Source organism: Heteronotia binoei, chromosome 9, assembly GCF_032191835.1.
Source record: "Heteronotia binoei isolate CCM8104 ecotype False Entrance Well chromosome 9, APGP_CSIRO_Hbin_v1, whole genome shotgun sequence".
Classification (NCBI taxonomy): domain Eukaryota; kingdom Metazoa; phylum Chordata; class Lepidosauria; order Squamata; family Gekkonidae; genus Heteronotia; species Heteronotia binoei.
In genome coordinates this window covers 11,740,858-11,759,954 of record NC_083231.1, presented here as the reverse complement: position 1 = coordinate 11,759,954, position 19,097 = coordinate 11,740,858, and the positions used below count along the sequence as shown (strand labels likewise).

General features: G+C 42.6%; 1 protein-coding gene across 1 annotated transcript in view; it reads right to left on the bottom strand.

Moving 5' to 3' along the window:
- The window catches only part of ADGRA3 (adhesion G protein-coupled receptor A3), a 78,784-nt gene that overhangs the window by 45,222 nt on the left and 14,465 nt on the right, over positions 1-19,097 (bottom strand). The window contains exons 2-4 of the mRNA XM_060246224.1: positions 12,730-12,801; positions 3,298-3,369; positions 402-473 (exon numbers count right to left, since the gene is read on the bottom strand). Of these exons, the coding sequence (XP_060102207.1) occupies positions 402-473; positions 3,298-3,369; positions 12,730-12,801 (216 nt within the window). The remainder of the gene's footprint in view (positions 1-401; positions 474-3,297; positions 3,370-12,729; positions 12,802-19,097) is intronic.

The following is a 19,097-nucleotide window of genomic DNA, read 5'->3' as shown; positions in this document are numbered from 1 at the left end:
GAAATGCGCCCAAGACTCTTGTGCAAAGAAACAGAAAGCATGGTAGGCTAAGAGAGAGTGCTAGACTCTCAAGTGAATTATGAGGCAGTTAAATTATGTGTTGCCACCTATTGAAGAATATTAACAGTGCAATAAAAATAAGACTAAAAATAATGGGCTTAGACTGGAGTTTGATTGCATTGTAAAAGAAATCCCCTACATTTTGGTGAGTCTCCTTCAGGAAAGATGACTACGTGATCCATTTCCAATTCTGTCAAGATTCCATCTCCCAACCCCGCTTTTTTGGTACGATGGCATTTTGCTGCCCCTTTACAGAACAGGTTGCCGTTAGCAAAGGAGCTCTTTTAAAAGAAGTGCGAAAAGCCTGCGCTAGAAGTTACATTTAACAGAGAGATACTTACAATCTAATGAGATTTGTCAGTCCTTTAAATATATCTGTGTTCAGGCATCCTATTTGGTTGTTCGTTAAGTCTCTGCCAAAAAGAAACAGAACAGAAAACACACATGTAGGTTTAAAAAAAATGCTTTTTCTAATGGCTAAATGATTGCTGATGCTATTATAGGTGGCATCAGAGAGATGAAAAGGTTTTTGACTTAGCTGCTTACACGTTCTGGTAAGATCACTTAAAACGTCTGCAGGATGACTGTAATGTGCTGCCTGCTCATACTGGGATTCCCAGAGATTCTGGTGGGGCTGTATCCTCAGATACCACATTTACCGAAATATAAGAAGCTTTTCAATACATACTTTCAGGGGTTTCTTCAAGGGGTGGGTGGGTTCTCTTAAACTCAGATACAGAATTATTTAAAGTTGTCCCCATTCTGAGGGAAGGGTCTGACACTTCTACAGCCTTGCTGTCCCAACTATGCCTTCAGAGGAAGAGAAGAGGGTGGGAAACGTGGCCGAGTGGCTAGAAGTGCAGCCAGGGCATTCTTTCCCTTTGTGCTTTCTGGCTTGGCCAGGAGGCATGGAGGCAGTAAGAGGCTAGCCTCTTCATCAGCTAAGGGGAAGGCTGGAGGCAGCCCATAAATGTCCAAGTTGCAGACAAAGGGAGATTGGGAGGAGTGCTCCCTCTAACAGCTGTGTCATGCTGACTGATGTTTCCTGACTGGGGACATGTCCGAGGGCAAAGGTGGTCGTGACAAGGTAACCCTCAGGAGTTTGCAGCCGGGGAAGACAAGAGGTGGGCTGGAGAAAGAAGACGACGACTGCAGATTTATACTCAGCCCTTCTCTCTGAATCAAGAGACTCAGAGTGGCTTACAATCTCCTATATCTTCTCCCCCCACAACAGACACCCTGTGAGGTGGGTGGGGCTGAGAGTGCTCTCACAGCAGCTGCCCTTTCAAGGACAACCTCTGCCAGAGCTATGGCTGACCCAAGGCCATTCCAGCAGGTGCATGTGGAGGAGTGGGGAATCAAACCCTGTAAGGTGGGTGGGGCTGAGAGGGCTCTCACAGCAGCTGCCCTTTCAAGAACAACTCCTGCAAGAGCTATGGCTGTCCCAAGGCCATTCCAGCAGCTGCGAGTGGAGGGGGGAATCAAACCCTGTAAGGTGGGTGGGGCTGAGAGGGCTCTCACAGCAGCTGCCCTTTCAAGGACAACCTCTGCCAGAGCTATGGCTGTCCCAAGGCCATTCCAGCAGCTGCGAGTGGAGGAGTGGGGAATCAGACCCGGTTCTCCCAGATAAGAGTCCGCGCACGTAACCACCACACCAGACTGGCACCAAAGACACCTCTGGCTGGCTGCCTCTCTGGTTTTAGGTGTGTCTTAAATTAATGTCATCTGCTTTTTATGTACAGCCTTCTCTTTTTTTTAGGGAGCTGTCTTATGTTCAGGGCCATCTTCCTTTTGAGTATATATACAGTTAAGTGCTTAATTAAAAACACAACAGCGAGCGGTTGATCATTTTATTGGTTCGTGCAGGCTGCATAAGATGCTCAAGGACTGTACTAATTGAACTACCACGGATTTCTTAAGAGTTTCCTTTTATTTCGAAGACTGCTGTTACCGGACAGTTAGTTGAGTGCTGAACCTTCAGCAAAAAGTCTGGTTTCTTCCCTAAACATCCGCTTGAGGCCTGTGATCCTGCCACAAACCTTTAACCTTCAAGCTGCACAGCAGATGTTGACGCACGCGTAATAGGAAAGAATCAAGCAACTATCTCATTGGAGGATTAGGTGCTCACACCCACCAGCAATCACTGCTTGCCCAAGTACAATAGCCTTCAACACTGCGATATATGCTTTTCATATGGCTTGGTGCTATTTAGTATGAACGGGAGAAAACCAACATGATACAATTTATTTGGCAGGAGGCAACCTTTAAGACATCACTGTTCTTGATATATATGAAGCCACTATTAGGGTGAGGAGGAGTACAGAAGGCAAACGTATGTTCTTCATTCTTCCATGTGGGGAGACACTTACCAAGTAACATTTGAACAAACCTGCTTCAGCTGAAAAGAGTCACAATTCCTTTAGCTCAGGGGTGTCAAACATGCAGCCCAGGGGCCACAAGAAACTCTGTTGCCTTCTCTCTCCCTCTTGCTTCCTTCTGCATAACAGCTTGCTTTGCCGGGCCTGCCTAATCACACAGGAGCTACAAAGCAAAGCCTCTGTTTTCTCCATTGGCCGAGGCTCCCCCCTTGGGGAGGAAGGGGGAGCGGGAGAGCTTGCTTTGCCAGGCTCTCTCAACTGCACAGCAGAGCTACTAAGCCAGGCACCTCTTCCTTCTATGGGCTGAGGTTCCTCTCCCTCCTCGTCCCCTGGGGAGGGAGGGAGGGAAAGAGCTTGAGCTTCCTTTGCCCAGTTCCTTTGATCCCACAAGAGAGATACAAAGAAAGTACCTTAAAGAAAAAGAAAGCATCTCTTTGTCCTTTATAAAGTTTGTATCTCCACTTCCTGGCATTACATTTTATGACACACATGGCCTGGCCCAACAAGGTTTCATTTATGTCAGATCCGGCCTCATAACAAAGGAGTTTGACACCCCTGCTTCAGCTCTTCTTGATACAGCCAATGTACCACCTCTGTTATTTTAGTTCCCTCTGTTAAGGCTATTCCGCAGATCTACATTTTAACGGGGTAACAGGATTTGTAAGTGTTTTCAAAAAGGGGGCAACACAGAATTCAGTAACTGCAACAGGACACTGCCCAGGCAAGAGGCCTCACGCCTATAGCTTAAAGGACTTTAAAAAAAAAAAAAAGATCACTGGCGTTTTAGTTCAGGCTGGCACTTAATATGCAACCTACTTACATTTTACTTAACTCCATGTCAGCAAATGTAAATACTTACAATCTTTTCAAAGACGAAAGTCCAATGAAGGCTCCGGGTTCGATAGCACTAATGAGATTGTTCTTAAGGTCCCTGTTTTTGAAAAAAAGTGTAAGAGATTCATAAGATTCATTACAGAAAAGCCAATCACAAGACTGAATTTTCAAGCTCCCAGGAACCTGTTAATAAAATTCAGGGGTGGGAGGGAGAATTATCTACTTATGAAACCTTACTAACTGAAATGAAAGGAATGCAACATTTCTCAACTGGTTAGAAGGTTACCATCACGGTGGTCTGCTCCACACCAATCAGTAATTCCTTATCACAGCAGAACAAAGCAGGAGTCCAGTAGCATCTTTAAGAGTAGACCAACGCAGTTTTATTCAGAATGTAAGCTTTCTTACGCTTACATTCTGAATAAAATTTTGTTGGGTCTACTCTTAAAGATGCTACTGGACTCCTACTTTGCTCTACTGCTTCAGACCAATGCGGCTGCCCGCCTGGATCTATCTTTATCACAATAATGTTAAGTTTATTTTGTAAGCCTCCTCGAGTGTGTCCCCTGGAGTGGCAGCGTAAGATTTTTCTGAACTTAAAAACCAAACACGTCTCTTTCTCTACAGCAGCCGTCAACCCTTCCAGATCTGGTACCGATTGTTAGTGCCCGGGCAGGAGCACTTGAGAGAAAATACTGCAACATTAGAGTTACATGATAAAAACAAGAGCCAGAGTTCCGGCCTCATCAGCGGAGAGGAGAGCTCTGCATTGCGACTGCATTTAGAACATTCAAGGGTTGTGTGTTGGTGGTTGGGGGAGGCTTAACCAGGGGAAGAGATTAACTTTTGTGGGGAGGGGTCTCTGAACCTTGCCCAAGTGACTGTGGTTTGCTCGTGTTGCTCCTCTTAGCAGGAAAAAGAGCACCCTTGGTCTCTGTTTGTGCATTTATTTGATCTATACTCCACCCCATCCCACAAGCAGGCCCAGGGCAGCTTACAGCAGAATCCACCAAAGCAACAGAAACAGTAAAAACAAAAATAGCAACATTAAATCTGACACAATAAAACTGTAACAAAACTCCTTGCCTTACGTCAGACAAAGATGAGTATCCCACAAAGCTCCAGTGTCCAGCACAGCACAGGGAAAGGGACCTTAAGAAGATATTGATATTGGATTTATATCCCATCCTATACTCTGAATCTCAGAGCTGCCACAATCTCCTTTACCTTCCCCCCTCCCCCTCCCAAAACAGACACCCTGTGAGGTAGGTGGGGCTAAGAGAGCTCCTACAGCAACTGCCCTTTCAAGGACAACTCGTATGAGAGCTATGGCTGACCCAAAGCCATTCCAGCAGGTGCAAGTGGAGAAGTGGGGAATCAAACCCGGTTCTTCCAGATAAGAGTCCACGCACTTAACCACTACACCAAACTGGCTCTAAACAGGGGAGGCCAGATCCTCCCCAACCTCCAAAAAAGAGAGCAATTCTACAAGGTGTCCCTAATTCATGTGTTGAAGTCCACTGTTCTGTATTGATTCAGTCCAGAGAGCTGATTTTAAGCCAACTTAAACAGGTGTAAAGGATGAGCAAAGAACGCAACGAGGAAGGGATTACAATTCTGGTCCATGGGAGCATCTTGCCCATACACCGAAGGATTTTTATATGCCATAACAGAGCTCCCTCTACCTTAGTGCATACACAGGCTCCACAGAAGCCCCTAACACTGCCTCTTCGAAACAGCAAAGTGGGGTGGGCGAATATGAGAAATGCATACACAGGCGCACACAAACTTCCTGTTGTGTACAATGGTCTGGTACGCTGAATGCATGAGCAGGTATTTGTAAATGCTGAGGTGGGCTGGGAAAATGAGGCTCTCATATCGTATGGTCTTTCTTATGGGAAAGGACTGTATTTACGTTTAAAGCAAAAGCCTATAAGACACAGGGCTAGTGGAGCCATTATGCCTAATAATACCAACTTCATATCTGAAATTGCGGCAGAATTCTTTTGGGCTCTTACCTTGTGATCAATAATATATACATTATAAGAGGCCAAACACATGATCTCCCTGGCAACAAATAAGCTACTTCAGAACAACCTGCCTCAGGAAATGAACACTCATTTCTCATTACCTTCTTCATTCATTACTGTACAACACTGGCTGCTACCTTTCCCACAAACAGATGCACTCTCTCTCGAGCAACACATCAGATACATCCTGCCAAACTGTGTAGCCATAACCAAATTATTTACCAGTGATGTAAGGAATCCATTACAACCCTCAAAGGCTTCTCTCTCTCTCTGCGTGTGTGTCTGTGTGTGCGCGTGCGTGCATTTACTAGCTGCCGACCTGACAGGAACTCAAAGCGGAATTTCTGGTCTACCTACCTCAGAACCTGGATGATAAAAAATGGCATTGGTAGTCTAGAGCAGGGGTCCCCAACCACTAGGCCAGGGACCGGGATGGGTCCCTGGCCTGCTAGCAACTGGGCTGCGGAACGAGGCAGAGGCGCTGAACTGTCCCCACCTGCCCAGGACTCGAGCAGATGAAAGAGGCAGCAGTGCCTTGCTCTGAGGCAGGGGGGCAGTCTCAGAGCAAGGCAAAGCCGCCCCACAGCCCCTTCCGCCTGCCAGGACCTGATCAACTGACTGGCAGGGGTCTTTAAATGGGAAGGGGAGGCAGATTGGCCTTCCGCCTCCTCGCCACCAAGCAGGGAGGTGGCAGAAACAGTCCCAGGCTCCCCCCCCCCATTTAGAGACCCTCATGGGGGGCAGGGATGCGGTGTGGGCAAGGGGGCAACCTGGGATGGCAAAAACCCCAGTCCGCCCTCCCTACCGGTCCATGGAAAAATCGCCTTCCATTAAATTGGTCCCTGATGCCAAATAAGTTGGGAGCCACTGGTCTAGAGGGGGTAATTATGGTTTTGTGGGAAACACTGGGGAAAAAATCGCTGAGAGATACTCTAAACTTACACTGCCAAGTGGAAAGTTACCACATCTTTATGACACGGGGAGACAGAATTATTTCGTTTAAAGATCTTTTTGATGTGGAATATTCAAGATTTTTAACTTGTGCTGCGGAACAAGTTATGTATGGCCTCAAGCGCATTTTTATTAGACCATTTCTGATTCAGATAGATGGGATTCACTCCCCACTTGAACAAGCTACGGAGCTAAACAACGTGTAGTCAGACAATTAATTCATGAAACCCCTTGGCTGCACGATCATAATTGGGAGCATAATTAGAATTGCCAAAGTTCATAAAATGTCACATTCGTACTCATAAGCCACAATTCAACACAAAGTTAAACGTGCCTATTGATTCCAATTGGTTTAGTACTACACTGGAATGTGGTCATGGGGTACAGCCAGACGTACCATTAGCAGCGATACAGCTCCGTCTCGCTGACGGATTAAATGTGTTCGTTCAGACATCCACATCTGGCAATCCAGCGTATTCCAGTGTCATCCCGGCTTGCTACGCGTCTATGGCGTATTAATTTGACAGCACATAAACTCCGGTCCTTTTTCAAAAAAGCTGCACAAGATCGGCTTTTTCCTGTTTGGACAGCTCACGCGCGATACTGCCTCTCACCTTTTTTTTTTTTTTAAAGCCCCAGCAGACATGCGCATTGCCAGATCATCCGGGAATCTGAGGTGACGCTTCTGCTTCTCCTATCAACACAGGATCGGGGGGGGGGGGGGGGACGTTATCCCACTATTTAGAACAGGAAAAAGTCTCTTTTTTTCAATGTGGAGGATTTCTGGAAACCCCCCCCCCTTTGAAGTAACATTTGATTTCCCACCTCCAAACAGTTGGGCGCATGTTCAATGGACCCCCCCCTCCCAGAAATCACCACCTGATCACGCATGCTCCAAGAAAAGAGCGTGATAGTATTGGATGTCTGAACGCTCAACAACAAAATGAGTCGCATTCTTGGATGCTCGTCTGAATGGCCCTGCATCGAATTAATATTCAGCTGTTCAAATTTGAGCGCCACACACACGCTTTTAATGTGAGGTGTGACTGCACCCCTGATGTTCAGGCCATAATAAGTAGACAGGCATACTTGCAGTGCTATATGGTCCTTAGGGGAAAAATATGATACTGGGGATATTATGTCTGCCAAAAACCAACGGAATGAAGGTGGACCCTAAGTCATTTCCTCTGGGATGGTCTTTAAATTACCTGGCAGAAGTATTTTCTTCTTCCCCTTGAAGCAAAATTAAAAACTTTAATCATAAAATACTTTGCTGTTTGTCATGAAACTGCCATGTAAAAGAGCCAGCGGGGTGTAGCATGTAGTGCTGGACTAGGACAGGGATGGCCAAACTGCAGCTCGGGAGCCACATGTGGCTCTTTCACACATACTGTGTGGCTTCTGAAGCTCGCACTGTCCTTTCAGCCAGCCTGGCAAAGGCATTTAAAGATAAAGTTGCTTTCTTTCCACCTCCACCTCCTTCCCCGTCTATTTGCCTGCCTGGTGGCTCTCCAACAACTGATGTTCATGTTTTGAGGCTCTCCAACATCTGACATTTATTCTATGTGGCTCTTTCAGTTAAGCAAGTTTGGCCACCCCCTGGACTAGGACTTGGGAGATCCAAGTTCAAATCCTCACTCTGTCGCGGAAGTTTGCTGGGTGGCCCTGGGCCAGTCACACACCATCAGCCTAACCTAGCTGACAGGACTGTAGTTAGGCTAAAACAGAGGAGAGAAGAACGATGCAAGCTGCTTCAGATCTTCTTTGGGGAGAAAGGTGGGGGTATAAAGGCAGGGGGGGGGGGGAGAGAAGAAATCCATACTTAAACACAGAACTGATTATACGTGGTAATACAAGAGAAAGGGCAAGAAAACGCTTGCTCCACAACAGAAACTGGAGAAAAATGTGCCAGTATACAATTATTATGGATAAAAATCCGTCGACCAGTAAGCCGTTGATTAAAACTTCACCCTCACCGTGAACTTAGTGTGTAGTCTTAAGCAGAACACTGCCTGCCTCAAATCCCATTTGAAATAACAAATACTTCTACAGGATTACTGCGACAATAGCCAAGATAATGTAGGGCAGGGGTGGCCAACGGTAGCTCTCCAGATGTTTTTTTGCCTACAACTCCCATCATCCCCAGCCATTGACCATACTGGCTGGGGCTGATGGGAGTTGTAGGCAAAAAAAAAATCTGGAGCGCTACCGTTGGCCACCCGATGTAGGGGAAATGCTTTAAAAGCACTATATAAATTTTAAATACTGCAACTATTAGTCTGATATCATACTAGTGTTTTCAGAGAGGACACACAACTGAAATTATAGATAATTGCTTGAGTTTTAATAATATTTAATATAGTTCTTTCTGATATGAAAACAGCTTTTATAACAGTTTTCTACAAAGTGTTCTGCACCAAATGACATCTACAGTCCAGAAGACAGTCCATCCATGTCTACTTACTATCTTATTCAATTGTTAACTTTCACTAAAACCATCAACTGAAGGGACTTTTATTTTTGGGATGCTTGGAAAGCTTTCTAGTTTACCATATTTCTATTTCAGATCACACTTAATGAACAAAGCATGCTGGAGTTTCAGCATAACTTTAGGTTACAACTTTCCCTGAAAAATAAGAGGAAGAAACAGCTATATTGGCAATAAGCAAATTATGAATTAGAATGGTTGCTTAATTGTTTCATCGTTTCCCTTAGAAATAATAGATCCAGGTGGGTAGCCGTGTTGGTATGAAGCAACAGAACAGAGTACACACGAAAGCTTATACCTTGAATAAAATTTTAGTTGGTCTTAAAGGTGCTACTGGACTCTAACTTATTCCGTAGAAATCATGTTTTTTAAAAAATATATATATTTTTTTATTTTATTTAGTAGGCTTATATTCCTCCCTTTCCCGTAAACGGGCTCAGGGCAGATAACAACATACAGTAATAACAATAAAAACCTACAATTCAGAGTTAAAACAATACATTAAAATTAAACAAACAAGAACAGTAAAACGATAAATAAAGTGAATCTCAGGCGGGAAGGGCACATTATACAGGATAAACTATTATAGGACCCAAATAAAATGATGGTAGTAACAGCATGTCTTACTGTAGTAAGACACGACGTTGCTACAAGGGAGGCCAACTGATGGACTAATAGCTGGAATAGGACGCCTGCTGCCTCAACCAAAAGCCTGGCGGAACAGCTCGCTCCGTCTTGCAGGCCCTACGAAATGGCAGTAGGTAGGGCCCGGATCTCCATTAGAACATACGTCATTTGACAAACGCTTTAGGCTAGCCCTGACCTTTCACAGCTCATTAGGCAAAGTTCATCTACTTACCAAGGTGACTTCTGCAGTTATTAAAAAGAGATGGGCTACTTTACAGGAGTACATAAAGAAGTAAAAGAACCACCAGACCCCAAAAAGAGAGCAAGGCAATCCTCTTGATATGATCAGCTTAAAAACACTAAACATGGGCTGCTAAAAATTCCTGTGCCATTACATCACGCATGGAAAACAAAGCAGCAAAGGGACTGGAAGAAGCCAGGCCACAGAGGCAAAAGGTGAGGGCAGTGGCAGTCCCGTCTTGGCAATCCCCCCCCCCTCCTTCCCATGAGACAGCAGCACTGCTGGGGTTTAACGCCACCTTCAGTTACACCAGTGTGCTTTTATTGTTTTGCCTAATTGGTTCTATTTGATGTTGTACACCACCCTAAACCTGGTTCAATTGGGGAGGATGGTTGATAAATTCAAGCAATCGAGGGAAGTTCAGACAGACACCTTATCAAAGGCAGTGGCTCTGTCAAGTCAACTTAGATTGATCCAACAAAGAGAAAGGAAAGGTGGAAGCTCCCCCGCTCCGCTCAAGACAGGATACTTATTATGCCCAAAGGAATGAAGTGGCAGAAGGAGCTTTGATTGAAGTTTTCCATTCCGTTCAACTATTGAAGATGTCTAATATTGCAGCATTATTTGCATATGAAGGAGAAAAATCTGATTTCATAGCCTCCCTTCATCTTCCCAGTCTATCAATATTCTACTCCAGGGCTTTTTTTGAGCAGGAACACACAGGAATGCAGTTCTGGGTGGCTTGGTGTCAGGGGGTGTGGCCTAATATGCAAATGAGTTGCTGGTGAACTTTTTCTACAAAAAAAAGCCCTGCTCTACTCTCAAGGAATTCCTGCACTTTTCATCAGAACAAGCTGCAAGGGTCATTTTCACATCAATTGGGAGAAGCAAGTCAACTGTATCAAGGTTAGTTTCTCTCTTCCCTACTTTTAAACTGACCGATAGGGAAAAACAGAATATTAAGAGAAATCCAACTGCACACAGCCAGACTTCGTAAGACCTCCCCTCACAACCACTCAGTCCTCAAAGACTTCAGGCAAATTGTGCCTTTTACACTAATATCCTCCAAATAATTTAGAATAACGTTTTCCAGTATTGGTTTGAGATTCAGAAATATTACAAAAATCACTTAAGAGTTTTAAATGACAACTAACTTTAAAAATAATTCTTAAAACGCTGTTAACAATCCACTGCCTTGTTGGAATCCTGTGTGATGATAAGACTCCTACAGTTAATAAAAGATGGAATTGAGGCAAAGATTCTCAGAATTTGTGTACTGTTCCCATAATGTATCAAACAGGCTGCCTCTTTCTAATGATTAATGACCTGCTACAGGAAAGCTAATTAGACACCTTACGTTTCTTAGGAGCATGCCTAGACTTCAATCAGGCCTGATAAGTCATCTGGAACAGAATCTAAGATGATTACGCCAGCCTATCCCATATAATGAAGTGAAAAAGTTTATTGGCACCAATGTTCCCTCTAAGCTGCAGAATCTTGTGAGCAAAAATTCTGCTTTGTGAGCTATTGGCATTAAAGTTGTGAGCTGCTGCATAAATTAGGGTGCTCTTGGGTCCTCCTTCCTGAGCTAAGACAAAAATGTGTGAGATGGATGCTAAAATTCTGTGAGCTAGCTCATGCCAACTCAATTTAGAGGAAACACTGATTGGCACCTATCTTTTTTTTTGGGGGGGGGGGGTAACCAAAACAATAAAAAAGAGATAATTATAGACAGTCTTTAGCTACAGGGATCTATTGGTTACATGTTAAAATTTAATGAGCTAGATCCAAAATTCCATGTAACTGTATATCTGAGATTTACATATATTCCTAGGAAGCTCCCATTTCAGTCTAGGAAGTATCTTGGGGAAAGGGGAATTTCATAAGCAGTCTGCTAGTTTAATAAATAATTTCACTGGGCATATCCAAGACTTTGGTTGGTTGCAAAGACGTCTATTAGAGTCCGGCTATTATTTAAACTGAGCCCAGGAGTCTACAGTGAAAAATCCAGCAATGTGACTATGAAAGAAAAAATTCAAATGTGGACATATCAATAAGCTTAGTGTTCCTAAGAGTCAAAACTACAACAGCAAGTTGGAAGAAAAATACTTTAGGAAATGTTGAAGGTTTAAATACTTGGAAGAAGAGCATACTAAGTCAGCTGACTAAGGCTCAGAAGGTAGTGGGTTATTTTAATTTATTGTTCTGTCAGCCAACAGACGGACAAAAAAAAATGAAAATAATCACATAATAAACTTATAGGATACAACAAGAGAAACCCCCAAAGAACTAACAATAATCTTAGCCAAAATATAAGATGTTAGACAGAGCCAATCTTTCCTTGTGACACTTGGGGTGCGGTCAGACGGAACATTAACTGCGACTCACCCACGCCCCCCATGCGGAGTTAAAGTGGACGTCCAGACATTCAAATCTGTCAAACAATGTGGAGTCGTTATCATCCCGACTTGCTCCGCATGAATGGCGCATTAATTTGACAGTGCATAAAGTCCGGCCCTTCTTCAAAACAGCGACACAAGATTGGCTTTTTGTTGTTTGGACAGCTCACGCGCGATACTGCCTCCCACCCAGCAGACATGTGCATTGCCAGGTCATCTGGGAATCTGAGATGACGCTTCTGCTTCTCCAATTAACACAGGATCGGAGGAAGGGGAAAACATTATCCCACTTTTCAGAACAGGAAAAAAACTTTTCTTTTCAATGTGAGGATTTCAAGATATCATTGTCACTGCCAATTTCTAGGAAAATAATTCCTGCCAGTGCCTTGGTTTGGATCGGCAACAATCTTCTAAAGAACACCTTCACCATATACATGCAAGTCAACAAGTGATGACAGCTATGCACATTTACTTGGAGTTAAGCTCTACAGAACTCAAAGGCACATGTTTCTAAGCAAACATGCATAGAAGAGGCAGGACAGAATACTGTACTTGGTTATGTCCATTACCTTATGGAATAATTTAGTTATGTTATTTATCTGTATGGCAGGATACCGATGCCAACTGCAAAGCATCTCAGCGCTTCAAAAAACTGGACTGTGTGGTTTTGAAAAGTTAAGGACTTTTCACAATAATTAAAATGTAAGGTTAAGTAACTTACAATCGTTCGAGCAGGCTTAATCCAGCAAAGGAGCCATTCTTCAATTCCGATATCCTGTTGTTGCTCAGAATCCTGTAACAAATTTCAAAAAGAATAATAAAAATGAGATTCCAAAGGAAGAGCTCTTAAAAAAACCCTGCAGTAGACCTTTGGCTTATCATTTATTCATTACAGAGGTGCTAGAGAAAAAATGAGTATGAAGGGTATAAAGGAGCAAAGTTAAGGAGCAATACCAGTCACTGCCCATGTCACAAACAATAAAAAAATCTACCTAATTTTTTATCCCTACATATGTAGTTTTACCCTCATATATTTTTAGTTCTTTGATGCATCCAAGAAACAATCTCAGAAACTTTATCTCGCTCATAACTTATTGAAAATCACTGGCACTTACTGTCTAGCAATCTGCAAAACTTGAGTCAAGAAAGAACCAAAAGTTTTTCCCCCTCTTCATGACTGCCAGCACAGACAGATTTAATGCGCTAAGAGAAAACCATGATTTAAATAAATTGTTTCCCATCTGCACATATCCTCAGTTATTTCCTAACCAGAAGAGCAGTCAGTGGTAGGCAGATCCAGTAAAACACACTGATTTACAACTAACAGACTATTACCTTAGGAGCAGTAGTCTGTCCTTTTGCACGACAGATAGTGGTAGGTGACTAAAGCTTTGGTTTATTTGTGTTTGAGTACAATGCTGTATTATTTACATCTTTCCTGCCTGTTATCCAGGTGACTCACGTAACATATAAGATAGCAATCTAGTAAATTAAAACCATTAAAAACTTCATATAATAAAAAAATCACTAGCCAAAATATCCTAATACATCACAAAGGTGAGACTCAGTTTAAATTACTTCCAGGTACTTCATTTCTATACAGCCTATCATCTTTGGCTTCCAATTCCTTGTACCATTTTTTTAAAAAAATAAGAACTCCATATAATAGAAGTTAAGATCTCCCTTTTTAAATGTGCATGTGGAAGGACAGGGGCTAAAATTACACAGACTCCTATTCCTCTTGGTCAAGTCTTTCCCTTCTCCAAGGAATGTACAGTTACTTCCCACTGGCCCCATGGCCTTTTGCCTTGTTTCCAGGTTGTGGCAATCATTAATGCCGTGGCACTTACTCACTGGCTTGGGAGCTACATATGACTCTTTGACAAGTCATTTCTGTCTCTTCTGAGACTCCCCCAACATAGCATCTGCCCTGTATATCAAGAAAGTGTGTAAGGCCCTTTTCCCAATGGTACTTAGATGGTTTCCACCATGAAAAAGCTGTTGCCAAAGGAATGGGCAAGCTGCAGACCTCACACCTTGGATGGAAGCCAATGTGGGTCTTTTGGCTGAAGGCAATTGCAAATGTGGCACTCCGCAAGACACGGCGTACCACCGCATTAGTGAAATGAGATATAGCTTCCGCTAATTACGGCTGAGGCAGATGGCCTGTGTTGCAATGCAGGCAAGCTACTGTTTTGCTGAAAAGTGGGGTATAAGCAACTAATAACTAATGGTCGCGGTCACAATAATTTTCAAATTAAATCTCCACTACAGTGCTACATCAAAGGATCAAGAAATCTGTGTGGACATGTGATCTCACATCTGTGACAAAACTTCCAAGCAAGATGTTCCCCGGTCCAGCATATTTGGCAGAGTGGACTGGGGCTTTTAAACTCAGCAGCGTGCATGCATGCCTCCAAATGAACCCAAGAACAAAAACATCCAACAAGGATCTCCCAGTACTTGTTCCATCCCCCCAAAGGTTGTCTAAGAAGACTTTTTACAATTCTGTACCTCCAGCTTCTTTTCTTTCTGTCTTATGCATATTGCTGCTTGGTCCCTTAGAAATCTTTTCCAATCCACGCCTCACACCAATTTGGTAATAATGAAACAGGACTCTGGAACATACTGAAAACTCTCATGAAAGCCACCTGAGCATCTCGTATTAGTTGACTAACTCAGAACAGAAGCAAAGCTCAGAGGGGCAGGACTCAAGCAGTCGTTTGCTATGGTTAAATTAGTATTTAATTTTCAAAATCCCTAGCACAACAGTCAAGAAGAGAAATATCAGAGTGCAGATACTTTATTTATTTAATTCAATTCTTAGCCCGCCCTTCCCGTAGAACAGGCTCAAGGTGGGTTAAATCATAAAAACCAATCAACAGTAAAATAATAATAATAATAATTTAAAATATATAAAATTTAAAATTACAGAGAATACTACATACTAAAATGGCAAATTCTGCCTCAGAGACATGGCCTATTGTCCAGGTTCAGCAGGTCTTATAGCACTGGGGTGGAATGAAGGGGGGAGGTCGATAAAAAGTGACGTCCACTGCCTCAACTAAAAGCCTCGTGAAAGAGCTCTGTTTTACAGGCCCTGTGGAACTGAAGCAGATCCCAAAGGGCCCGGATCTCTAGAGGGAGCTCATTCTACCAAGCAGGGGCCATGGCTGAAAAGGCCCTGGCCCTCATAGAGGCCAGATGGACATCTCTGGGGCTGGGTTGCTGATCGTAAAGACTTATGGGGCTCACACAGGGAGGGGCGATCCCATAGGTATGCTGGCCCCTGGCCGTATAAGGCTTTAAATCATCACATATGTTCAAGCGTAAGGAAGAAGGCAGAAGACTGTTTCCCTAAATAAGTACACTGCTCTGTTCAGATTCTTAGTTGAAATATTAGAACATGCAGAGCACATATCTTAAATGCAGGATGTCCCGATTTATAGTTTTAACATCAGCCCTAAAAAAAAAAAAAAAATCTATGTAATGGGCTGAATGGACCCATAATCTCACTCAGTATGGCAGTTCATTGTATCTTGAGGATAAAGCCTGTTCATAAACACTGAAAGATCAGACCTGAAATTAATGAGCTGTAATATGTATGAACATAAAAGAGTCCAAGGATGGAAAATATCAAACCTTAAACATGAATGACATTTTAGTGGGGCGGGGAAGGCAGCCGCAACCAAAAAAGGAAACCAAGTGCAGGTCTTGGTGCAGTTTCAAAACAACCAACGTTTTCAAGTCCAAACTAGCAAAACCCTCCAGGGATGCTAGCCTGGCGAGAAAACCATTTGTGCTTGAATGACAAGTCTAGCATTATAACATTCAAGACTGTTTAATCTAAGCCGTGGGCAAAAGGGAGCCAAATGACATGTTACGTATCATGATGAAAAATACATAAAGCAGCATACCTTCAGTTATTTGATTTAAGCTAAACAAAAAAATTAAAATATTTGTATAAGTAATGGAAAAGCAGCAACCATTCAAACACAGTTCATTCAAATGCCTATTCACAGGCCAAATATTTTGCTAGAACATGAAAGTTGTTTTGAAAGTACTTAAGCTATCTATTGCTCAATATTATTAAACTTCACTTAGCACTGCAAACAGAACACACACCAACCTAGAAGCATAATAAATGTAAAAAGCAGTATTAAGAATGTACACACAGCAATCCAAAGACTCTTCTACCCATACATGAATTTCCACTGAGCGTACACATTTCCCCATTCACTTTGGCAAGTTAAGTAACTGAGGAACTGAGCTCATAGAAAGCTCTAAAATGGGACTGCAAGTGAGTGGCACACTACAAAAGGCAACACTGTACACATTTGAATGAATGCCTAAACTAAAATATTTGAAAATACTGAGCAAAACTGGCAGTTATTCAAGTTCATTACGGAAAGGGAAAGTTCACACTCAGGAAACCCGAACACAGAGGGGCTTGGGTCCCATAGGATTTCCTGTGATTTTCACCAATTCCTCCTCCTGCAGACTTCCACTTCCTCCAATGCTGTCTGCAGGGAAACGTATCCTCAGTCACCAAGAAGCAACATTTTGGGAGGAAGTATGACAGTCACCTTCCACTTACAGAAATCCTTTCTGGGATTCAACTCAGGTGTTGCTTGATCTTAAACTACCACCAAATTACAGGGCAGTCAGGTGAAATTCCTAGTTTTGTCCCCCAATTTTAGAATCTGATTTTTAGAGAGTTACTATTGACAAATATTTAAAATGTACAGTAACTTATACACAATAATAATCAAATGCTTCAATTCGCATTGGAAAAATAATTTGAAGCATTAAATACTATGGCTTGTGCCCCGTCTGAACTGCCACAACAAACAGAGCAAAGGACTGTGCTGGATTCCTCGTCTGATGAAGTGTGCTTAAGAGCACACGAAAGCTTATGTTCTAAATAAAAATTGGTTGGTCTTAGAGGTACCACTTGACTCCTGCTTTGTTCAACCAACAGAGGCAGGATATAAACATATGTCAATCAACAACTACTGTTCGAGTTGTTTTATGATTAAATTGCTGATCTGTCAAATTTTTGTGATTGCCCATTTGGGAGTAAGTTCCCCTGAACTCAACTGGATCAGAACAAACATATCTAGGACCGATAAAGTCCCGTGGACGGGCATCCATATGCATACCTAGGACCCCCTTCTCAACATTTTCATTGGAAAAATTGGGATGTCGGGGGAACACTTGAAAAAGCGCTATGAGATATTTTCTTTAGTATTGCATTTATACTTTTGCTTATAGAAAACTCCATAAATAGAGACATGATAGAGGTTTACAAGATAATGCATGGGATGGAGAAAGTAGAGAAAGAAGTACTTTTCTCCCTTTCTCACAATACAAGAACTCGTGGGCATTCGATGAAATTGCTGAGCAGACAGGTCAAAACGGATAAAAGGAAGTACTTCTTCACCCAAAGGGTGATTAACGTGTGGAATTCACTGCCACAGGAGGTGGTGGCGGCCACAAGTATAGCCACCTTCAAGAGGGGTTTAGATAAAAATATGGAGCACAGGTCCATCAGTGGCTATTAGCCACAGTGTATGTGTGTATATAAAATTTTTTGCCACTGTGTGACACAGAGTGTTGGACTTGATGGGCCGTTGGCCTGATCCAACATGGCTTCTCTTATGTTCTTAAATACATCAATTTGTACAATTTTACATACAAAGTTATAAATGATGCACTTCATGTTGTTAAAGCAGGAAAACAGGTTTCAGTTTGAATCAGAAGTATTGTATATATTTTAATTCCCCTTCCAAATGTCCACCCGTACCACAAGCTTTTTTCCATGGCTTCAAAATCTCTGAAAAAATTTACACTGCTGCCTAGGAGAGCTTATAACCATAGAACAACATAAACTAGGAAGATTAAAACTCAGATAAATTTCCAATGTTCCTGTCTCAATCACTATCATTTCATTTGCTGCTAACGCGAGAGCTGTATCACCACTTTCCATTGCTGAATTAAGTGACGCAAAATATCATGCAGAGCTTTCGATGCTATTATAGCAGACAAGTGGTTAATCCTGGATAATAATCCACCATCTCCTTAAAATGCCTAACGTCTTTCTTACTACTCCTTTTCCCTAATAGTTCTGCAAGATGACTGAAAATAAAACCTAGAATATCGCAATCATACAAACAGTAAAATTCAGAGAGCTGAAGGAATCTACAGTAGCTTTCGATTTGTTCTTTCAGCAAGCCCCTAAACTGTGCGTATAACTGCTTTTGAAACTGAGGTGAGTTTGGAAAGCAGTTTGTGATAATAATATGGGAATCAGCAGTTCAAAGGGGAAAAAAATTCACAAGATTAGTACTAATCCCTTTGGGAGCTTTTCCAGCTCTTTGGATACTGGCCATTATTAACAGTAAAGAATATATCCCATTATAATATGAAAGGGTATACTCAGAGGATTCACAGCTGTCTGTACAGCCATGAAAGATCTTTTTTTTACTGAAAACAGTGGCAACATGGAAAGCCTTCTGAAGCACAAGTAAATATTTTTCTGGGGAAAGTTCCAGGAAAAACTGTAAACGTTTACCACACTTGACAAATAAAAACCCTCACCGATTTGCACGGCACCAATGTTAAGCACTGCACCATCTGCAAAAATCCAAGATCAAGCTATTTCTTTAAACTAACTTCTAACAAAAGTTACTTCTTACTATCAAAATGAAAGCATTTCACCTAGTACTGCACACAAGCAAGCCTCAACTCCGACAAAATCGGATTGCATGAGCTGAGGAAAAAATAAGGCACCAAGCAGGAAACATTCGCCTTGCGACCTCTGAAAGAAGAATCGAGTCGCCACGGATTCACAGCTACCCCTCCCACAGAGCAGTCCAGGCAGGAGGTAAGCAGAGGTGGTTTGCCATCACCTTCTCCTATGTATAGCAACTTCAGTCTTCCTTGGTGGTCTCCGATCCAAGTACTGACCACGGCCAACCACACTTGGCTCCCAAGTGAGCTCAAGCCAAACAGGGCTAAACTTATGCAGAAGAACGACAAGATTTCTCATTCCTGCATACTACAGAGCATAAGAAACAAGAAAATTCT